Here is an 18722-nt window from a genome sequence, read left to right as displayed (position 1 = left end):
AATTTCGAACTCACTTAACTTGTGTAGGTTTTGGAGTACGAAAACACGGGAAATTAAATAAAAAATAACAGTAACAATAATAATTGCGTTGTGTGTACATATGTTATTCTACTTAAACTTGGGCGACTGACATAAACTTTTTAGAGAACTACTTAATGAGGTAGGCATCAACACATGGTCTCATTTCTCATACGAGGTGATTGAGGTTCGAGGCCAATAACCTGTTTAAGGTCATATACTGGAACGACTTGGTCCAACCAATATTCTAGGTTTATCTAACAAGAAAGAATGCTTTGAAAACTCCAACGCACTGAACTATATCCGAGAGAAGCTTGTGGGGGCTAGATGTGAAATTCTGGAGAACTTAAAACCGTTTCCACAGACCTACAATTTTTCATCGCTCTACACATCTCGGTCTCTCCGGGAAAAAAACAAAACCAAACCAAACAGCCCTTCACTCACCATTAGGAAGCCGGTGCTCTCAGCTGGGACCTCCTGCCCCAGCTCCCCAAAGCCTCTATCCGCCAAGCCCCGAGCCTTCTCGAATCTCTCAGTCCGTGACCTTCAAACTACACCTCCCATAAAGCCGTGCGAGGACACCGGCCCTTCGCCGGAAGTTTGAGAGGCTCCATCCGGCGCCGGGAAGAGCGAGCGAGGGGGTTTCCTGGTTCCTCGAGTACAACCTGCGTTCTTCTATTCTGGTCACCTGTGGGTTAGTAGCAGCAGCGGCGAGTTAGTCGGCCCAGTGCCGCTTCTGGAGCTGGTAACCAGTTCTCTGTGCTCTAGGGTCTCCGCGCTGTCGGGCCCTTCCCTGCTGGGTGGTGTTGCGCAGCCTCGCGCTTGGACTTGCAGCCCAGGCGCCGGGGACGGGGCTGGGGACTCACACGATCCAGCGCAGTCTTTGAGATGGGGAAAAAGAAGTGCTGCTTCATGTGTGCTTTCACGTTTTTAAATAAAAGTAATCTCACAGTACTGCCAAGGGAATAAACTCTCAAGGTATTTGACTGTTTGGAGACATTGGAGAGACCGTGCAATGGGTGGCGCTTGGTCGGTTAGATGGCCCTCTTGAACGCCCAAGAAATAATGGTCGGTGACTTAAGTGACAAAGCTGTATTTGAGGTCTGCCCTGTCTCTTGAGCCATGTGACCTTGGACCAGTCAGGGGCACCGGGGTACACATCCGTAAAAATGGATGTTCGTTTGGCTAAATCTAAGACTCTTTAAACTCAAGATTCTTTAAAATGACTTCTCAGGATAGTCCGTGTTCTTGGACAGCAAGGGCAGCATTTAGCTAACTGAATCACCTCATCCTGCCTTCAAATCCTTACCTTCAGGAGAACCTGACAAAGAGAAGTGAAAAAGTAAATCAAACAGTAGAGGTGGACTTTAGACTTTGTGTGTTCTTCTGGAATGAGTAATGGTTCTATTTCTAGATGGCTTTTCTGCTGAGAAAGCTAAGGGAGAAAGTGCATTTTCCACTTCTTTTCACCTGAGACTACTGTATGCATAAGCATTGCGCTGGGGGTAGTGAATGGTACTATATTTTTGGAGGCCAGTTTTGCAGTCAACCTGCACTGAGTGGGCTGTGGAGAAGGTAAGGAAGTGACCATGACTTAAATATTGCCTGAAGTAAACCTAACTGGAGAACCTGTATGATATGATTTTAAGGAAAAGGCAACTTTAAAGGGAGACCATACATGAGTCAGTATACAGCAGTGCAAAATAAAGTCCTGAAAAGTTGTAGCTTTCGTTATTCATAATGTTTTTAAAGCATTTTGGAATCTTAATATGAAGAGAATGGTGAAGTAAATTTTAGAGTAAATCAAAAGAAATAAAAAATTGTTTTCTAATCTAGAAGTCACTCCTACTTTAAGTTGTATACAGAATTTCACTATTTTGTTTCTATTCCTGTGAGTAGTTTTGACCTATTTATAGGTAGCAGAAAGATATAAACAGGTAAGGTAAACAGTCACAAAGCCCACTTTTTTCTTTTTATATTGTCATGCTATTCCTACTACACAACTGATCAACAAAATTGCAGTGTCAGAACCCTAGAGACAACTGCTGTCAAAAATTATGGATTATAACCTTTCTTTCTCTTTAGCCTCAATACCTTATGCTCAGAATGGTAGAAACCTAGTTAGAATCCCAAATCTTTTCTTAATAGAATTTCATAGAAAAAAAAAAACACCTTACAAAAAGTACTTTGAGAAATTTATAGACAACTGAAATATGAACCATTTCCACCCCCACACACAAAAAAGCTCAGTTTGTGCCCTACCACATTCAGTCCACAATTAGGCAACATTTATTAAAAGGTATGGAACAATTATTTTCTTTCTTACTGAAATAACAGTAACAAAGCAGACAAAGTTAATGGTTTTAAAAGCTTCTGTGATTCAAGTATAGACAAAGTGACCAATAGAACAGTGTCCAATAATAGGTCCAAAATATATGGTCATCTCATTTGTGAAAAGGATAATACGGCAATGTAATGGGACAAAGATAGTGAATTCAAGAATGATGCTGAGTCAAATGGATTATCTATTGGGATAAAATGTATCGTGACCCCTACCTCACACCATGAGCAAAAATCATTCCCTGATGGATTAGCAGAATTAACTATGCGAGGTAAAGCAATAAATTTTTTTCATGTGAAACGTAGCTTTTTGAATAGGATCATAATTTCCCTGAGAGGACAGATCTGTTTCTAGTACCACAGATTCTAAGAATACTACTTGGCATCTGCTGAAAACATTTGTCTTTATTTCTGTCTGCTTGCTTTAACTCCCCTCATGCCCTGATCCATATTGAAGTCCCTCTGGTTTGCCTGAAATACACTTTCCTCTTTGTAATGTCTGTTACCTTATTCCCCCTCCCAATGATGTCACCCCCTTCAACTGTATTCCACCAAAGTTCTTTATACATTATTTTATACATCCCCCACATTGAATTATATTTAAAATTCTCAACTGATAACAGTTTTGAAATGTATGCTGTGATGACAGTTGACTACTAGTTACCTTTTTAAGAGTATATTGTTTTAGGAACCATAACTAATATTCTAATTATATCAGCACCCTGATAATGGTCAATCATTGATACAAGAAAGCAATTGCAAATGAGTTTTTTTTCCCATTTTCCTATTTTAAGGAAGAAATGTCTTCTGTAAAAAGAAGTCCAAACCAAGAAATTACATCCCAATTTCACTATTCAGCTGCAGAAGGAGATATTGCCAGGTTAACAGTAATGCTCAGTCATTCTCCATCTCTTCTCAATGAAACTTCTGAAAATGGCTGGACTGCTTTAATGTATGCTGCAAGGAATGGGCACCCAGATGTTGTCCAGTTTCTGCTTGAGAAAGGGTAAACATTTTAGGCTGTACCACCTGAAGGAGTATCTGGTTTAATTTCTGGTTTACGTATTTTCTTTTACATTTTTCTTATAGCCATATTTATAACATTGGGCTTGTAAATAACTCATTGAACAGTCTTGTTATATAATAGCGTAATTTCTAATTAAAATTTTTTAACTTTTTTTAATTGGGAAATTAACTCTTCATACTTAACAGCAAAGAAATTGAGTTAAATTAATTTTTTTCTCCCAAATAGAATGTGTAAATCTACCCACTATGACTATAGAAAACTCCTTGTAAAAATTTAATATCTCATTATAGCACATAAAACGTATGCTTTTTTTATTTTATAAATAATCTTCCAGAAATTTTAAATATCTGCTGTCTCTAACTTTTAATCATTTATGATTGTTTCTTTTACCTTTCCATTAGTATATTATGTGCTAAAACAAAAAGAAAGATATGCAATTATTAAATAGAGGGGCTATCACGTACATCTGGAAATATTGTAATAAATACTGAAGAAAATGTTTCTTTACTTTTTTGCTTCCATCCATAGGTGCGACAGATCCATTATCAATAAATCAAGGCAGACTGCACTGGATATTGCTAAATTTTGGGGTTATAAGCATATAGCTAATTTACTAGCTAATGCTAAAGGTGGGAAGAAGCCTTGGTTCCTAACCAGTGAAATGGAAGAATGTGAAAATTATTTTAGCAAGACACTACTGGACCGGAAAAGTGAAAAAAGAAATAATTCTGACTGGCTGTTAGCAAAAGAAAGCCATCCAGCCACAGTTTATATCCTTTTCTCAGATTTAAATCCCTTGGTTACTCTAGGTGGCAATGAAGAAAGTTTCCAACAGCCGGAAGTCAGGCTTTGTCAGCTGAACTACACAGATATAAAGGATTATTTGGCTCAGCCTGAGAAGATCACCTTGATTTTCCTTGGAGTAGAACTTGAAATGAAAAAAGAGTTATTTAATTATGCTGGGGAAGTCTCACAAGAAAAAGATACAGAAAAAGATGCATTGGTTGCCTGGTTTGCTTTAGATATAGATCCTGTTGCTGCTGAAGAATTTAAGCAAAGACATGAAAATTGCTATTTTCTTCATCCTCCAATGCCAGCTCTTCTGCAATTGAAAGAAAAAGAAGCTGGTAAGAAGTGAACACTGTTTACTTGTATTGGTAATAATCTGATTTTTGGTACTGGATTGAAATTGCATGTATCCACAATTTCTAGGAAGCACACTCTTGCCAGGAAGCAATGAAATTAGGCTGTCTTCATTAGAAACTGCCTAAAGTTCTCACCCTAGAGGACTACTCTCCTGGGTGGTTACAGCAGTTTTAATCAGCCAGGATTAGTTTCCCCAGAATTAACCCTAATGCATACTGGTTTCACTTGATTTTTTAGTGAATGATTATTGAGTGCCTGCTGTACACTGAGCATAATGGCAAAGACCTTGACTGTTTTGCTTTGCTGTCTGTTGCTTGCTATGCCAGTTCATGTGGGGTCATATATATCATGGTAAGAATGAGGGATTTTATTCTAAATTCCATTTAAATGTTATAACCTGGCATAGGTTTAAAAAAAAAAAAAAAAAAACCTCACTCTGGCTGCTTTGTAGATCATGAACTGTAGATAATTAAGTGTGGAAGTCAGGAGTCCTATTAAGAGGGGACTGGAGATTACAGTAGCCCAGGTAAGAGATTGCAGTGGCTTGGATTAGTGGAGTAGAGAGAAAGGGAGAGTTTGCGATATTCAGGAGGTAGAACTGATAGGGCTTGAACAGTAGGTTGAGACTTATAAGTGAGAAAGAGATGCTGGTAACCTAGACTACGTCTGAGTTGTTAAGATGATAATAGGGGAGATGGAGGAAAAGTGGTACATTCAAGACATATTTTGGAGAGCAAATCAGCGGTACTTGCTAATGGAGTGGGTATGGGGTATATAATAATGAAAGAAAAGATCAAGAATGACTGCTAAGTTTGAGACTTTAGTAATTTGGTAGATAGTAGTACTCTTTCCTGATAAAATAATATAGAATGATGGGTAGAGTGAGGGAAGCAGGACAGACTTGAAGTAAATCAAGATTTTCACTTTGGGCATGTTAACTTTCAGAGAAGGGAAATAGAATCTGGAACTAAGGAGAGGAACTGGAATGTACCTGTATGGCAGTCATCAACACAAAGGTGGTATTTAAATCCCAGGAAATTTCTGAGATTACTTAGAGTTGAGAGCAAGCAAAAAAAAGAACCTGAATCCCCCTAAATTTAGAGGTCAGATAGGAGAGGAGCCATCAAAGATGATGTTGACAGTGCGGCCGTAAGGTAAGAAGAAAACAGGAGAATGTGCTCATGGAAACCAAGAGAGCAAAGTATTTCTTGGCGTTAGTAGTCAAATATATTGAATGCTGCTGAGAATTTGAGTAAGATGACAAAGATTTTTTTTTTAAAGAATCTTTGGTTTGATAACATGAAGCTGTTGATGAATTTGATGAGAGGACTGTCAGTGGAATAGAAAGTATATTACAATAGACTGATGAGTTAATGAGAGGTGAGGAAGGGGTCACTTCTCAATGTCCACATTCTCTTAGGCGATCTGGTAGGCTCTTCCAGAGACTTCTTAGCACTCATCCCAAAATCTGGGGTGGTATGTTTTATTCCCCACATCTGTGGAAAAAACACAACACTTTTTAAAAGAAAATATCCTTTCTTTGAAGCTGTATATATAATTTTAAGATCAAAAGGATCTTTAAAAAAAAGCTAGTAAGGAAACCGAGGCTGTTTTACTCAGCTGCTTTGTAACCTTACATAGATACTTAACCTCTGTCTGCCTCAGTTTCCTCCTCCCAAAAATGAGGATAATAATAGTACCTACATTATAGTGTTGCTCTAAACATTAAATAAGATAATGTATGTAAAGACCTTTGCCAGGTGCTTGACACATAGTAAGTACTCAATAAATGTTAGCTTCCTCGCGCTATGCGGGCCTCTCACTGTTGTGGCCTCTCCCATTGCGGAGCACAGGCTCCAGACGCGCAGGCTCAGCAGCCACGGCTCACGGGCCCAGCCGCTCCGCGGCATATGGGATCTTCCCGGACCGGGGCACGAACCCGTGTCCCCTGCATCGGCAGGCAGACTCTCAACCACTGCACCACTGGGGAAGCCCAAATGTTAGCTTTTTGTATTGTGATGATACTGAAATCATGCGATACCTTGAGGTAAATTACATAATACACAGTAACAGAGCAGGCAGATATTTAATGTTGCCTATGGTTCACTGAATTTCAGTGTTACGTTTGTTTTTATTTATGGTTTATTAGTTGCATTTTTCCTAGTTTAAAATGTTGTTATTGCTGTTTCTGATTGTTTTGTTTATTCCAAAATCCTTAGACCGAATAGTCTATTTTAGGAGAGAGGTTTTGTCAGGCATTTGAAATGTAGCATTTCTACGCTTATTGCCCCAATTCTAGTATTTTTGGTCAGGCCATATTAATTCTTTTTTGAAGTATCAGGGTAAAGGCTGTAGACAAAGTGTACATATTCTAAGATTTATTCTATTAGGCATTTTTGTCATAAACAAAGTTAATCACAAAAGTTGTAAACACAATATTTTTTAAAAATTATTCTATGTAGTTTCTAGTTGTAAACAGAATATGTTCCACAGTGACACAGACCAGTATTGTCTTAGTCCCAAGCAAAGTAGAGACGGGTTCCTACAGTTTCCTAGTAATGGCTAGGAAATGGCCTAGTTATGGCCCAAATCTAAGTTAAGAACTGTCTGTAGTGTATTTTTATAAAAGTCACTATTGTAAAGTCACTATTTGTAAAGTCACTATATGCTAGAGTCATGCATATCCAAAATTTACAAATCACCTATAGTAAATGCTGAAACTAATACAGTGTATACAGATGTTAGTACCTCTATCTTTTTTAAAATAAATTTATTTATTTTATTTACTTATTTTTGGCTGCATTGGGTCTTCGTTGCAGCGCGCGGACTTTCTCTAGTTGCGGCAAGCGGGGGCTACTCTTCATTGCGGTGCACGTGATTCTTATTGCAGTGGCTTTTCTTGTTGGAGAGCATGGGCTCTAGGTGCGCAAGTTGCAGTAGTTGTGGCATGCGGGCTCAGTAGTTGTGGCTTGCGGGCTCTAGAGCGCAGGCTCAGTAGTTGTAGTGCACAGGCTTAGTTGCTCTGCGGCATGTGGGATCTTCGTGGACCAGGGATCGAACCCATGTCCCCTGCATTGGCAGGCGGATTCTTAACAACTGAGCCACCAGGGAAGTCCCAGTATAGCTATCTTATATGAGAGTTATATGAGAGACAATATTTTATTAGTCCAAATTAAAGGTAAATCTAATTTTCATTTGTCATCTGTAGAATTAAATCTTTTACTTTAAAAGAAAGATACAGATCATAAAAATAGGAATAATAAAACCCTTGAGCACACAGCTATTCAGAAAATACAGTGTACATCTTTATTATGACCTAAGAATATTTTACTTCTATATTAATTTGTTTACAATTTGTCACAGAAGTAAAACTTCTCTTGCTTCTCTCGTAGGGGTTGTAGCTCAAGCAAGATCTGTCCTCGCCTGGCACAGTCGATATAAGTTCTGCCCAACCTGTGGAAGTGCAACTAAAATTGAAGAAGGTGGCTATAAAAGAGTATGCTTAAAAGAAGACTGTCCTAGCCTCCATGGTGTTCACAATACATCATATCCAAGAGTTGGTAAGCCTTTTCTTTTACAGTGAAACCTCAGCCATCTGGAAATCTTAGGGAATAAGGCATTCTGGAAAGACAAGATTTTGAGTTGCTGAGGGGCTTACCTTTTTATTGAAAGCATGTTTAATTTAACTATTAAGAGTATAATTATTAAAGTATTACATACTTTGATGACTTTTACTACCCTTCTTAACCCTAGCTTAATCAGCATGAATTTGATGCATTGAGATACATGATTTCAAAGTACCTGCTTGTGGCATCACCAAAGCAGTAGAGCCTGGAGCTAGCTTCTCATTACTGCTGGTGTCTGCCTGTACTTTCTCTCCTCCTAATTGGTGCTTTGAGTTGGCTGTGGAATTAGAAATCTGATAACCCAGCCCTTTAAAGTTGTGTGAAAAAAGGATAGACTCAGCAACACCTGAGGAGGTCTCCTGGGAGTAAAGTGCATGGCTTAGTGACATATATGTTTGCTGCTTAGGAGCCTTTTACATTTGATTACCGGTTCTCAGTTGTGATCTAGTGAGGCGAATTTACTGAATTAGTGACTTCTCGAGAGAGGAACTATTATTTAAAGTAATTTTTTTAATGGATTAAACTCAATCATAGAGCCACATTATCTTTTAAAAACATTTTCTTAAGGACTGCGATGGAAGGAATAGGGAAATTCAGTACATTTGCTATGGTAAAATTTGAATTTTCTCCATGCCATGTATTACCTACTCAAACTTCTTTCTAATTAAAAAATAAAAATAAGCCTAGCATACCATAAATACACAATGAATGTTGCTATTAAGATGAGAAAGAAGACAAAAATGATCTTTCTTTAGCTTACTGACAATATTCTATGCAGTTTTCCTGAAATACTCTGTCTCCTGGCAGAAAGAAACAGTCTCTTGTAACTAGACAAAAGTCTTGTTCTTACAGGAGATGCATGTTTTTATTATCCTACTAGACAGTGACTTTACACAGTGAGTCTAAATTATTTTTTCCTGTCATTCATACATCTGATTTTTTTCTTTTTTTAAACAGATCCAGTAGTAATCATGCAAGTTATTCATCCAGATGGGACCAAATGTCTTTTAGGCAGGCAGAAAAGATTTCCTCCAGGCATGTTTACCTGCCTTGCTGGATTTATTGAACCTGGTAAGCCTTTTCTTAATAATTTTTATAGTAATTTTCATTTAACTTATAATTTCTAAATAAAAAGTTTGGACAGCATTTGAGAAATAATCTCTGATAAATTATCATGTTATAAAACTGGGATATTTTAAAATATTTTCTGTGTATTTTAGATGATATAATTTTTATTTTTACCAGTGGAATAGTTTTGTTTTAAAAATTCATTATTTGCTCTTTCATATATCTATCATATATTGCCCTTACCCAAGGTATCTGCATGATATACACCTCACTTCCTTCTGTACTAGGCTCAATTGTCACCGTTTCAGAGAGGCCTTCCCTGATAGCCCTAAATACATTAGTTAGCCCTACACCCTGCATTTACAATCCCTGTCATCCAGTCTGATTTTTCCCTACAGCACTCATCAGCACCTAACATGGTATATATGTATGTATTTATCTATTTATCTACCTATTTATTTGTTTATTATTTGCTAGTACCAGAATGTAAGTTCCATAAAGGCAAGGACTTTGTTTTATTTATTGCTCTATCCTAAACCTTTAGAGCATATGCCTGATATGTTGTAGTAGTTCAGTAAATATTTGTGGAATAAATGAATTAATATATCTAATTAACACGTTTAATCTCAACTTCCAATATTAATCTACATTGATAGATAATAATAGTACTAAACATATGTAGTGCCACACTTTCCTGAAGGCTTTCTTTGTATTAAATCATGTGATCCTCATACAAGCTTATAAAGTAGGTGGTATTTCAGCAGTTTTACAGATGGGGCACTAAGGTACAGGGGCTGAATAACTTGTCCAGGATCAAACAGCTAGTAAGTGATAGGGCAGGGATTCAAACCTGGGCAGTTCGGCTCTGAGTCCATGCTGTTAATTTCTATGCTGCCTCTAAGTAGCTCTAGGTCATTTTTTTTAACTGCTGTATAGCCTTCCATTTATGAATATTCTGCAATTCATTTATCCAATTCTGCTGTTGGACATTTAGTTTATTTCAAAGCTTTTACTATTACAAACAACACTGCAGTGAATATTCTTGAACTACTCCTTGTACACATTTGCAAGGAGTGGTATAAGCCTCCATAGGGTGTATATCTGAGAGTAGAATTGCTAGCTCATAGAATATGAGCATCTTAATCTTTTCCACATATTGCCAAGTTGTTTTCTGAAGTGTTCCTACCAATTTACACTCCCTCTGGAAGTACATGAAATGTCTATTATTCCTCATCTTCACCAAGTTAGGAATATCAAGATTTTTATTTGCCATTCTGATGGTTATGAAATGATTATGTCATTGTCGTTTTAATTTTTATTTCCCTGCTGATGGAGCATCTTTTTTCAGATATGTAGTAGGCATCCAGTTTCTTTTCCCCTGAATTTTACATTTTTAGCTTCTTTGCCTATTTTTGTTTTGGTTGTTGATCTTTTTTTCTTATTGATTTTAGGGGTTTTTAAATATGTATTGTATGCTAATCTTTATTTAGTTTGGTCTTACAAATATCTTATGCTAGTCTATGAGTTATCTTTTCACTAATTTTATGAATATAAATTAATTTTAATATAGGAAATTTACCAATCTATTTGAAATAGAAAGCTGTATTTAAATAGCAAACTATTTCTAAACTTTCAGATAAATTTAACTTAGAAACTATTCCCTTTATTCTAATTCTCAGTTTTAACAAATCAGAAATATAAATTACATTTATAGGCATCACTTTATTATAGCTGGGTCAACAATTATATAGAGAAAAATAATCATTTGGTAAGAGAAAAATAATGAGTTTCATTGTATGCTGTTTTTAAAATTGTAGTTTTTAACTCTTTGGAAAAAAGTTATCTGCAATAATTGTTTGACAACATAAAAAAATGTTTCGAGATTTTAGTGAGGAAAAGGTTAGCTACATAAACAACATAATATATAAAGCGTTTGCATAGTGTTTAGCCAACAGTAAGTAGGTGCTGGATAGTCGTAGATGTTATAATTTTTAAAATATAACAAATTTAGACCTTTAAGAAATGAAAAGTTTCTTGGCATTTTGATTCTGTAGGTAGTCATATAAGAAATAATGTTTCTTGGGCTTCCCTGGTGGCGCAGTGGTTGAGTCCGCCTGCTGATGCAGGGGACACGGGTTCGTGCCCCGGTCTGGGAAGATCCCACGTGCCGCAGAGCGGCTGGGCCCGTGAGCCATGGCCGCTGAGCCTGCGCGTCTGGACCCTGTGCTCCGCAACAGGAGAGGCCACAACAGTGAGAGGCCCGAGTACCACCAAAAAAAAGAAATAATGTTTCTTGAATTCCAATCTCGTTTTAGGCTTCTGCTTTCTGATTCTTTGAATTGGGTTTCTGTCCAAAGTGTTTTCCAAATGTTTGAACCATTTGGAGCACAAAATGTCCAGGGTATGTTCATCAGCTACATGTTCTTTTGCCCCATTTGGTTAGGGGAGACAATAGAAGATGCTGTTCGGAGAGAAGTAGAAGAAGAAAGTGGAGTCAAAGTTGGCCGTGTTCAGTATGTCTCTTGTCAACCATGGCCTATGCCCTCCTCCTTAATGATTGGTTGCTTAGCTGTGGCAGTGTCTACAGAAATTAAAGTTGACAAGAATGAAATAGAGGATGCCCGCTGGTTCACTAGAGAACAGGTGAAGTTCAATTTAATTTCCTTCTTCTATTGATTCTCTGACTCTGTTGGTTTGGGCATGTAGCAAGGATACATGTTTTCAACAAGTTGAATGAATGGCTATGGCCCCCTCATCATTCATGGATTACAATGTAATTGATGTGTCCACTGTTAACTCCTTCTGTGAGATTCTTCTAGTAATGATGATTCTGTGCCGTTTTCTCATTTCAAATGCCATTCCTTGAGATTAATGATACCTTTCAGTGGCCTTAAAATGAGTGAACATTATTTCAGAGATGAGAAGCAGGAATATTATTATTAGACATATTTTAGTTTGTAGCATTAAAGCAAGTAACTCCAAAAATATCAGTAAAAATGCATATAAGTTTTGAAAAGTTCTTGTTCATTTTAAATGTACTTGACAAGACTGACGAAACTGTATAACAGATACACTCACAGAACTTTTTAAAACTCATCCTTAAGTAATACAATGAAAGATAAATTACTTGTCTGTGTTTTGTATAACCCAATGTCTTTGTATAGAAAACAGATGGATACTCTACAGTAGTGAAGACCTGAAATCCTTAGTGACTTCACTTACACAAAATTAATTTTATTTTACGCTCAACCTCAAAAAAAGTAGAAATTAGATTTTTTTTCCAGAATTTTATAAAAGGATAAAAGGGAATTTTTTCCAAAAGTTGATTTTCACTTTGAAAATAAATGTGTAGCATATACTTTGCTTTTTCATAACCTTATTTTCATCAGGAAAAATGTCTTTCTGGAATATTTTAAAAATTGAATCACTGACTCAATGAAGCAACTAAAAATAGTGCACTAAATTTTGCATGTTGAATATAGATGTTATTACTTCCTCCTGTTGTTATTCACTGTAAAAGTCATTACATTTTAGTTGAATTGTATAAGCATAGAAATAGTATTTAAGTATGACAGACAGTTTTAAAATCCTAATATGTTTTATTGTGGTGTATTTTAGGTTGTGGATGTTCTGACCAAAGGGAAGCAGCAGGCATTCTTTGTGCCACCAAGCCGAGCTATTGCACATCAACTAATCAAACACTGGATTGGAATGAACCCCAATCTCTAAATCAAATAACTAAACTTTGACTATGTCTAATTGATTTCTTTTTTTTTTAAGTCAAAATTAAATTTTATTTCACACTGATAGAAACCATGAAAAAGATTTACATTTTCCCACATTACAGCACAACATTTCAACAGAATATTTCTTGCCATAAATTAGATCTTGCTGATATGTGTGAAACAATAGTTTATATTCTTAAAGATAAAAGCAAAATGACTTAGTAAATGATTGTTTAAAAACTGTAAATCCAGACATAAACATATGGCTTCATTATTAACATCCTATACTGTCCATACAAAATCGTTTCCATCATCAAGTAGCACCCATTTATAAAGCATTCCTAACGGTGTTCTGGTCAGTTGGGATACAGCAGAAAAATTAACAACAGTTCAGAAATATCAAGCGTACATTTTTGCTACATATTAACCTGGGTGGTAACTACACCATAAAAATCTATTTAAAATCAAATAATTGCTACTTTTATGTTTGCACAAAAACTAACTTAAAAAGATCCTCTCTGACTACAGTGAAAATTTCAAATAAGTCCATTGGCAGATAAAAGTAAAGCAGATTCTTTGAATGGGATTGTTCATTTCCTATAGCAGTCGGTTTCAAACCTATGTGCAAAATAAGTAAACCAAAACTCTGTGCTACAAGAAGAATCATCTTAGAGCAAATCATCTTAGAGCAAATCATCTTAGAAATGAGTTTGTAAGATCAGTCTTAAATATTTCAAAACATACTAGAACATGACCTAATTATTCTTCCAGATAATTACAGAAAAATACTACCACAGAATTATTCTCGTTACCTGGACTGAAGATTCTAGTAACTCTGCAGGCCTAAACTGCAGACAAAGGTCCAGTTTAAGAAGTAGTGCAGAAACTTTGAAGGGATGTCTGGTTTCTTTCTACAAGTATAAATACATTTTCAATGCCATCATGTCTGATTCAGAATGTCAAATTACAGCATGTATTGACAGCAGATGTTTATGGCAAGTAGGCAATATTTGGTCTGTTATGAAGGATAAAAAAGAAAGAACGTATTTCATTTCTAGAGAGGAAAAAGAATATTAAATAGAAATTATATTCAGGAAAGAAAAACCTGGTCCCCAAAATAAAAGGGCCATGACACTTAGAAGCATTATCCCTATAATTAGGAATAATGTAATAACACATTCTTACTATGTATTATAATCATTAAGCACATATGAACACATATATAAAAATGCAGATACTGCATGGTGACAAATTTGGGAATAAGTCCAGAGTCTAAGTCACAGCATGCATAACCTGTCTTAACTGCTCATTTATACCTGAACAAGTTTTCATTAAGCATACTAATAATTTTCAAGTGATGTAATAAAAAATCTGGTTGCAGTATTTTATTATTTAGCTGAATTACATTTGGGAGAAAGAAGCTAGCTGCTTCACCTATTTTAATACTAGTATATTCTGGATCATATTATAGATAGAAACTTAACAGATCACAAATTTCCCACGAGGAGATTCATTTAGTCTGTGTCATTGGTGTGTATTTGCAAAACATTTTAACACTGCGAACATCAGAGGTTTCAAGATCGGGCACAGGAAAAAGCTTATACTCTACGATGATGCTGGTGTGCACTTCTCCACAAGGTCTCTTAGTGACGTCAATCAATGGGAGGTAGGAGTTTATCAATGAACTGCTTGATATCCATCATTTCCTGTTGACATGAACTGTGCATCATGCCTCCAGAGGTTTTGAAGGTTACATTGGCTGGATTTACCAAGGTTTTCAGCCTTTCAGCAGTGGAGGACCAAACACTAGGGGAACTAAAGGATCCAAAACTCCATGGCACTGAAGAATAGAAATGTCTCTATTCACGCCACTGATAAGACCCTGTGGAAAGGAAGCTCGCAGCGGCAGCCAGCAGCTGAGAGCGGTGACGCCGGCCGGCTTCTGCTGTGGTCAGTGCCATGTACAGAGAGAAAGCTCCTCCTTGAGAAAATCCTCCCAAAATAATTCTGTTAGAAGGAATGCCATTCTTCACCTCTTGCTCTATCAAAGATTTTACACTTTCTGCTGCTTAATTCCAGCTTCATCTTCCTGTGAATCTGGTGAAAGCCCAATAAATGTCAAACCAAGTAGGCATGGCCACGTTCATATTTAATGTTACAGACATAACCGGTCCCGTGTCTCCCAATCCTTGAAGGAAAATCACCGCAGCGAAGGCCTTCCGGACGGCGGACACGATGGCGGGCAGCGGGGTCGACGTGTTATTGCCGCACAGACACCGGCTAGACCCACCGCGCGTCCGAAGCGGAAAGCGATGCGATCGCCGCGTCCCGCCCGCGCACGGGCGCGCGCTCAGGCGCGTGCGCGCCCACGCGGCGCCGCACCGCCCTCAGACCCCGCCCTAATTGATTTCTAATCCCATTTATTCCTCAAGTAAGATTAGAAATGTTTAATGCGCTTTAGAACGTCACAACACAAATATCATACTGGGTTTTCGAAATATTTTCGAAATGTACCTTCCATCTTAACGATAAAATTCATATTTTTAAAAATTATAACATTTCCGCAGATTTTGTTAAATCTGAGTCAGCATTCTCTGAACTTTCTGAGGTGGGGGGAGTTGTGCTCCACAGTTTTATCTCACAAAACCGTATTTCTAATAAGAGAAATCATGTAAAGAAGTACGTGCTGAAAATGTAAATAAACCTAAATTTCAGCACCTCTTGTAAGCATAAGACCATTCACTAAAGGTCTTTTTTGAGAAATGAGACAAAATATTTTTAATGAATTTTGAGCTTGATTTTTAATACTTTCGTTATCATGAAGGTCCTTTTGGTTGTCAGTAGCTGGTTTTTGCTCATCTTCCCATTGTAGTCCACTTTTTCTCCTGGTTCCATTGTTCTAACAGTGGCACTGTTACAGTGTTACTACTAGTCTGTTTTGATCAGTGTTAAGAATTTTCTATTTTAACAACTCTATTAGTGAGCACTATACCACGCCCTCAGGGAAAGAGAACTTCAGTGAGAGAATACCACTGTGTCTGGGACCCCCTTCTTAAACATAAAATTAATTAACATCTATTTGTTAGCTCTACTCAAAGTTGTTCTTAAGACAAATCAGGAGTCTCTGCTTTTTTCAGTGAAATTAAACATATCTACAAGGAATTCTTTTCAAGGTCAAATATTAAATAAAAGCCCAGATAGATTTACATATTTAATAAAAACACTGGCTTATGTCATTTTGTGATAAGGGAATGTATCTTCATTAGGGGAAAATTATATAATCATTACTAATAACATTTATTAAACTCAAATACAACATCTTGGTTTTGGCCTTATTTCAACACATTCTAAGAAACGTTTATTTAATAAGCATATCTTAGAACTGAAACAGTAAGATTTTAGAGAAAGTAAACTGCAGCATTTCACAATTTTGCAACATAAAACTCATTTTATAAGGATGTTTTGAAATTGTTTTAAAAGGTACTTTATAAATGTATAAATTTATATAATTTGGCTCTTTACTATTCTATGTTGGAACTGGAAAAGAACTTAAAGACAATATTTGTAGCTCACTGCCTTTTTTTTATAGATAAGGAAAAGGAAATCCTGAAAGGTGAATTTAATTAATTTATCCGTTAAAGGTGAATCAATTAATTAATTGGTGAAAGTCACACAATTACAACCACTTACAATTGTTAATACAATTAATTATAATTAACTTAATTACAACAGTCTGTACTGTATAACCCAGTGCAGGATTCTCCCTCTAATAGGAAGTAAAAACTATTACTCAAAGTATATGTGGGGTGATAAGAAGAAAAAATTTAATTTACCAAATCCTGTTAATTAAAATTTAGGTACTAAAATTCATTTAAATAATACCTTTCTCAAACAAAACTTTATTTTACTAATGAACAATGATTTTCTTAGTAATTGATGAAAATATTGATATCAGGACTTTAGACAAAATTAAGACTTACATAAGACATTTAGATACATAATAAAATTTGACTGTGGAGTAACTAAGACTGTGTGCCACAACTACTGAGCCTGCACTCTAGAGCCCGCGAGTCACAAGTACTGAAGCCCACGTGCCTAGAGCCTGTGCTCTGCAACAAGAGAAGCCACCACAATGAGAAGCCTGTGCAGCGCAACAAAGAGTAGCCCCCGCTCGCCGCAACTAGAGAAAGCCCATGCACAATGAAGACCCAACGCAGCCAAAAATTTTTTTAAAAAAGAGATCTGAAGGGACAAAAGGCCTTAAGGAGGAAAACAGAAAGGCTTCTGGGAGAAACTGACTGAAGTTCAGATCGTTAGGTATGTAAACCAGAAAAACATACATATCAGACAGTAAATAGGATTGCTGCAAATAGAAGAATTTTGGGCATTCCAATTTAGATCTAGAATTTTGCCATATTCATCTTTTGGTTGTATTATTTAAATATCTTCTGAGTGCACTTTTGAGACTAAAGTATTGAAATGCCAGAAAATATTTAGCATGAAGAATATAAAGCCTTAGTTTTAATTCAAGAAGCATTATCCCAGATACAGGTAATCTGAAAGTTCCTGACATTGAAATTTTAGGGAAGAGTTAATACACATTTCTTGGATATATGGAACCATTAACGGAAAGGAAATAGTCTAATGCCCTTCAAAGGTTTCTGAACTACAACTGGTGGTTATACTGAATGGGGTCTGATCTTTTATAGCTCAAAGACAGCCTGTGATAGGAACAATCTTAGACATATGGTATATTAACATGTGATAGCTAAATTTCTTTCCACCTGAATTTTCTATGTAATTTGTACTATGACACAAGGACCTACTGCATAGCACAGGGAACTCTGCTCAATATCATGTAACAACCTAAATGGGAAAAGAATTTGAAAAATAGATACATGTATATGTATAAGTGAATCACTTTGCTGTACACCTGAAACTATACAACATTGTTAATCAACTATACTCCTATATAAAAATAGTTTAAAAAATAAAGTAACTATGCAACAGTTAAAAAAAAATTTGAACTACATAAGTATACAGAAAATGATGTGCCTTGACTATTACAAAGTATAATGACTCGAGGTTCAGTTTTACACCAAATGTACTTTTAATACTTACAGATTCTAAGATTACATCATAAAATTCCAGGTTTTCATAGTGTTAAGATAGCCAAATAAAACATAAAATATCAACAGAATGTGATTATAAATTTAGTTTTGAATATTTAATCCTGTACTCAGGGAAAATCAGCATCTAAGTAAATTATTGTTTTAATAATTATTAAACTGCTAACCTCTGAGAGGTGGATAACCACTCGCAGATAGAAGGAATAGCCAAGAAATGTTAGAGGTTCAAGTGCAATGATTGTATTCTAGTGAAAATGAAGGTAACAATACATTAAAATATTTGTTTATTTTCTACTTTGTGTGTTATATGTGGTTTTTTAATATGTTTTGATAAATGTTTTCTGAAAAATGGAAAAAGCCAAATTTCAGTCATCCTCCTGTTTAGAATTAAAGATGTGTAAATAAAAAAATACAAAAACCTATTTAAAAGTTGCCGTATTTGGAAGCCTTAAATTTTTTATTTAAATCTTTCTAATCTTATAGTTTGGGGTCACATATATTTGTGTACATACATACACACACATATACGTTTTATATATATACACACACACAGACTTAATATATACACAAAAATATATAATATAGTTCAATAATTTTTTATCTTCAGATTTAAAGTTATATATCTATCCTAACATCTATTTTT

General features: G+C 36.0%; 1 protein-coding gene and 1 pseudogene across 2 annotated transcripts; one reads left to right on the top strand and one right to left on the bottom strand.

Moving 5' to 3' along the window:
* Positions 1 to 640: 640 nt before the first annotated feature.
* On the top strand, positions 641 to 13531 carry NUDT12 (nudix hydrolase 12). 2 transcript variants are annotated; one of them, XM_024739714.1, is made up of 7 exons: positions 641 to 712; positions 3153 to 3364; positions 3914 to 4512; positions 7924 to 8091; positions 9115 to 9228; positions 11669 to 11868; positions 12844 to 13531. In XM_024739714.1, exons 2-7 carry the CDS (start codon positions 3159 to 3161, stop codon positions 12952 to 12954), a joined length of 1398 nt encoding a protein of 465 aa, XP_024595482.1. In that variant the 5' UTR covers positions 641 to 712; positions 3153 to 3158; the 3' UTR covers positions 12955 to 13531. The 2 variants fall into 2 exon arrangements, with proteins under 2 accessions (XP_024595482.1, XP_024595481.1); XM_024739713.1 differs by having other exon boundaries at positions 645 to 763.
* A 91-nt stretch (positions 13532 to 13622) lies between these two features.
* LOC112396143 (acyl-protein thioesterase 1 pseudogene) lies at positions 13623 to 15471 on the bottom strand (annotated as a pseudogene).
* Positions 15472 to 18722: the final 3251 nt, after the last annotated feature.

This window comes from Neophocaena asiaeorientalis, unplaced genomic scaffold, assembly GCF_003031525.2.
Source record: "Neophocaena asiaeorientalis asiaeorientalis breed wild unplaced genomic scaffold, Neophocaena_asiaeorientalis_V1.1 scaffold146, whole genome shotgun sequence".
Lineage (NCBI taxonomy): Eukaryota > Metazoa > Chordata > Mammalia > Artiodactyla > Phocoenidae > Neophocaena > Neophocaena asiaeorientalis.
This window is presented reverse-complemented; position numbering and strand designations above follow the sequence as displayed.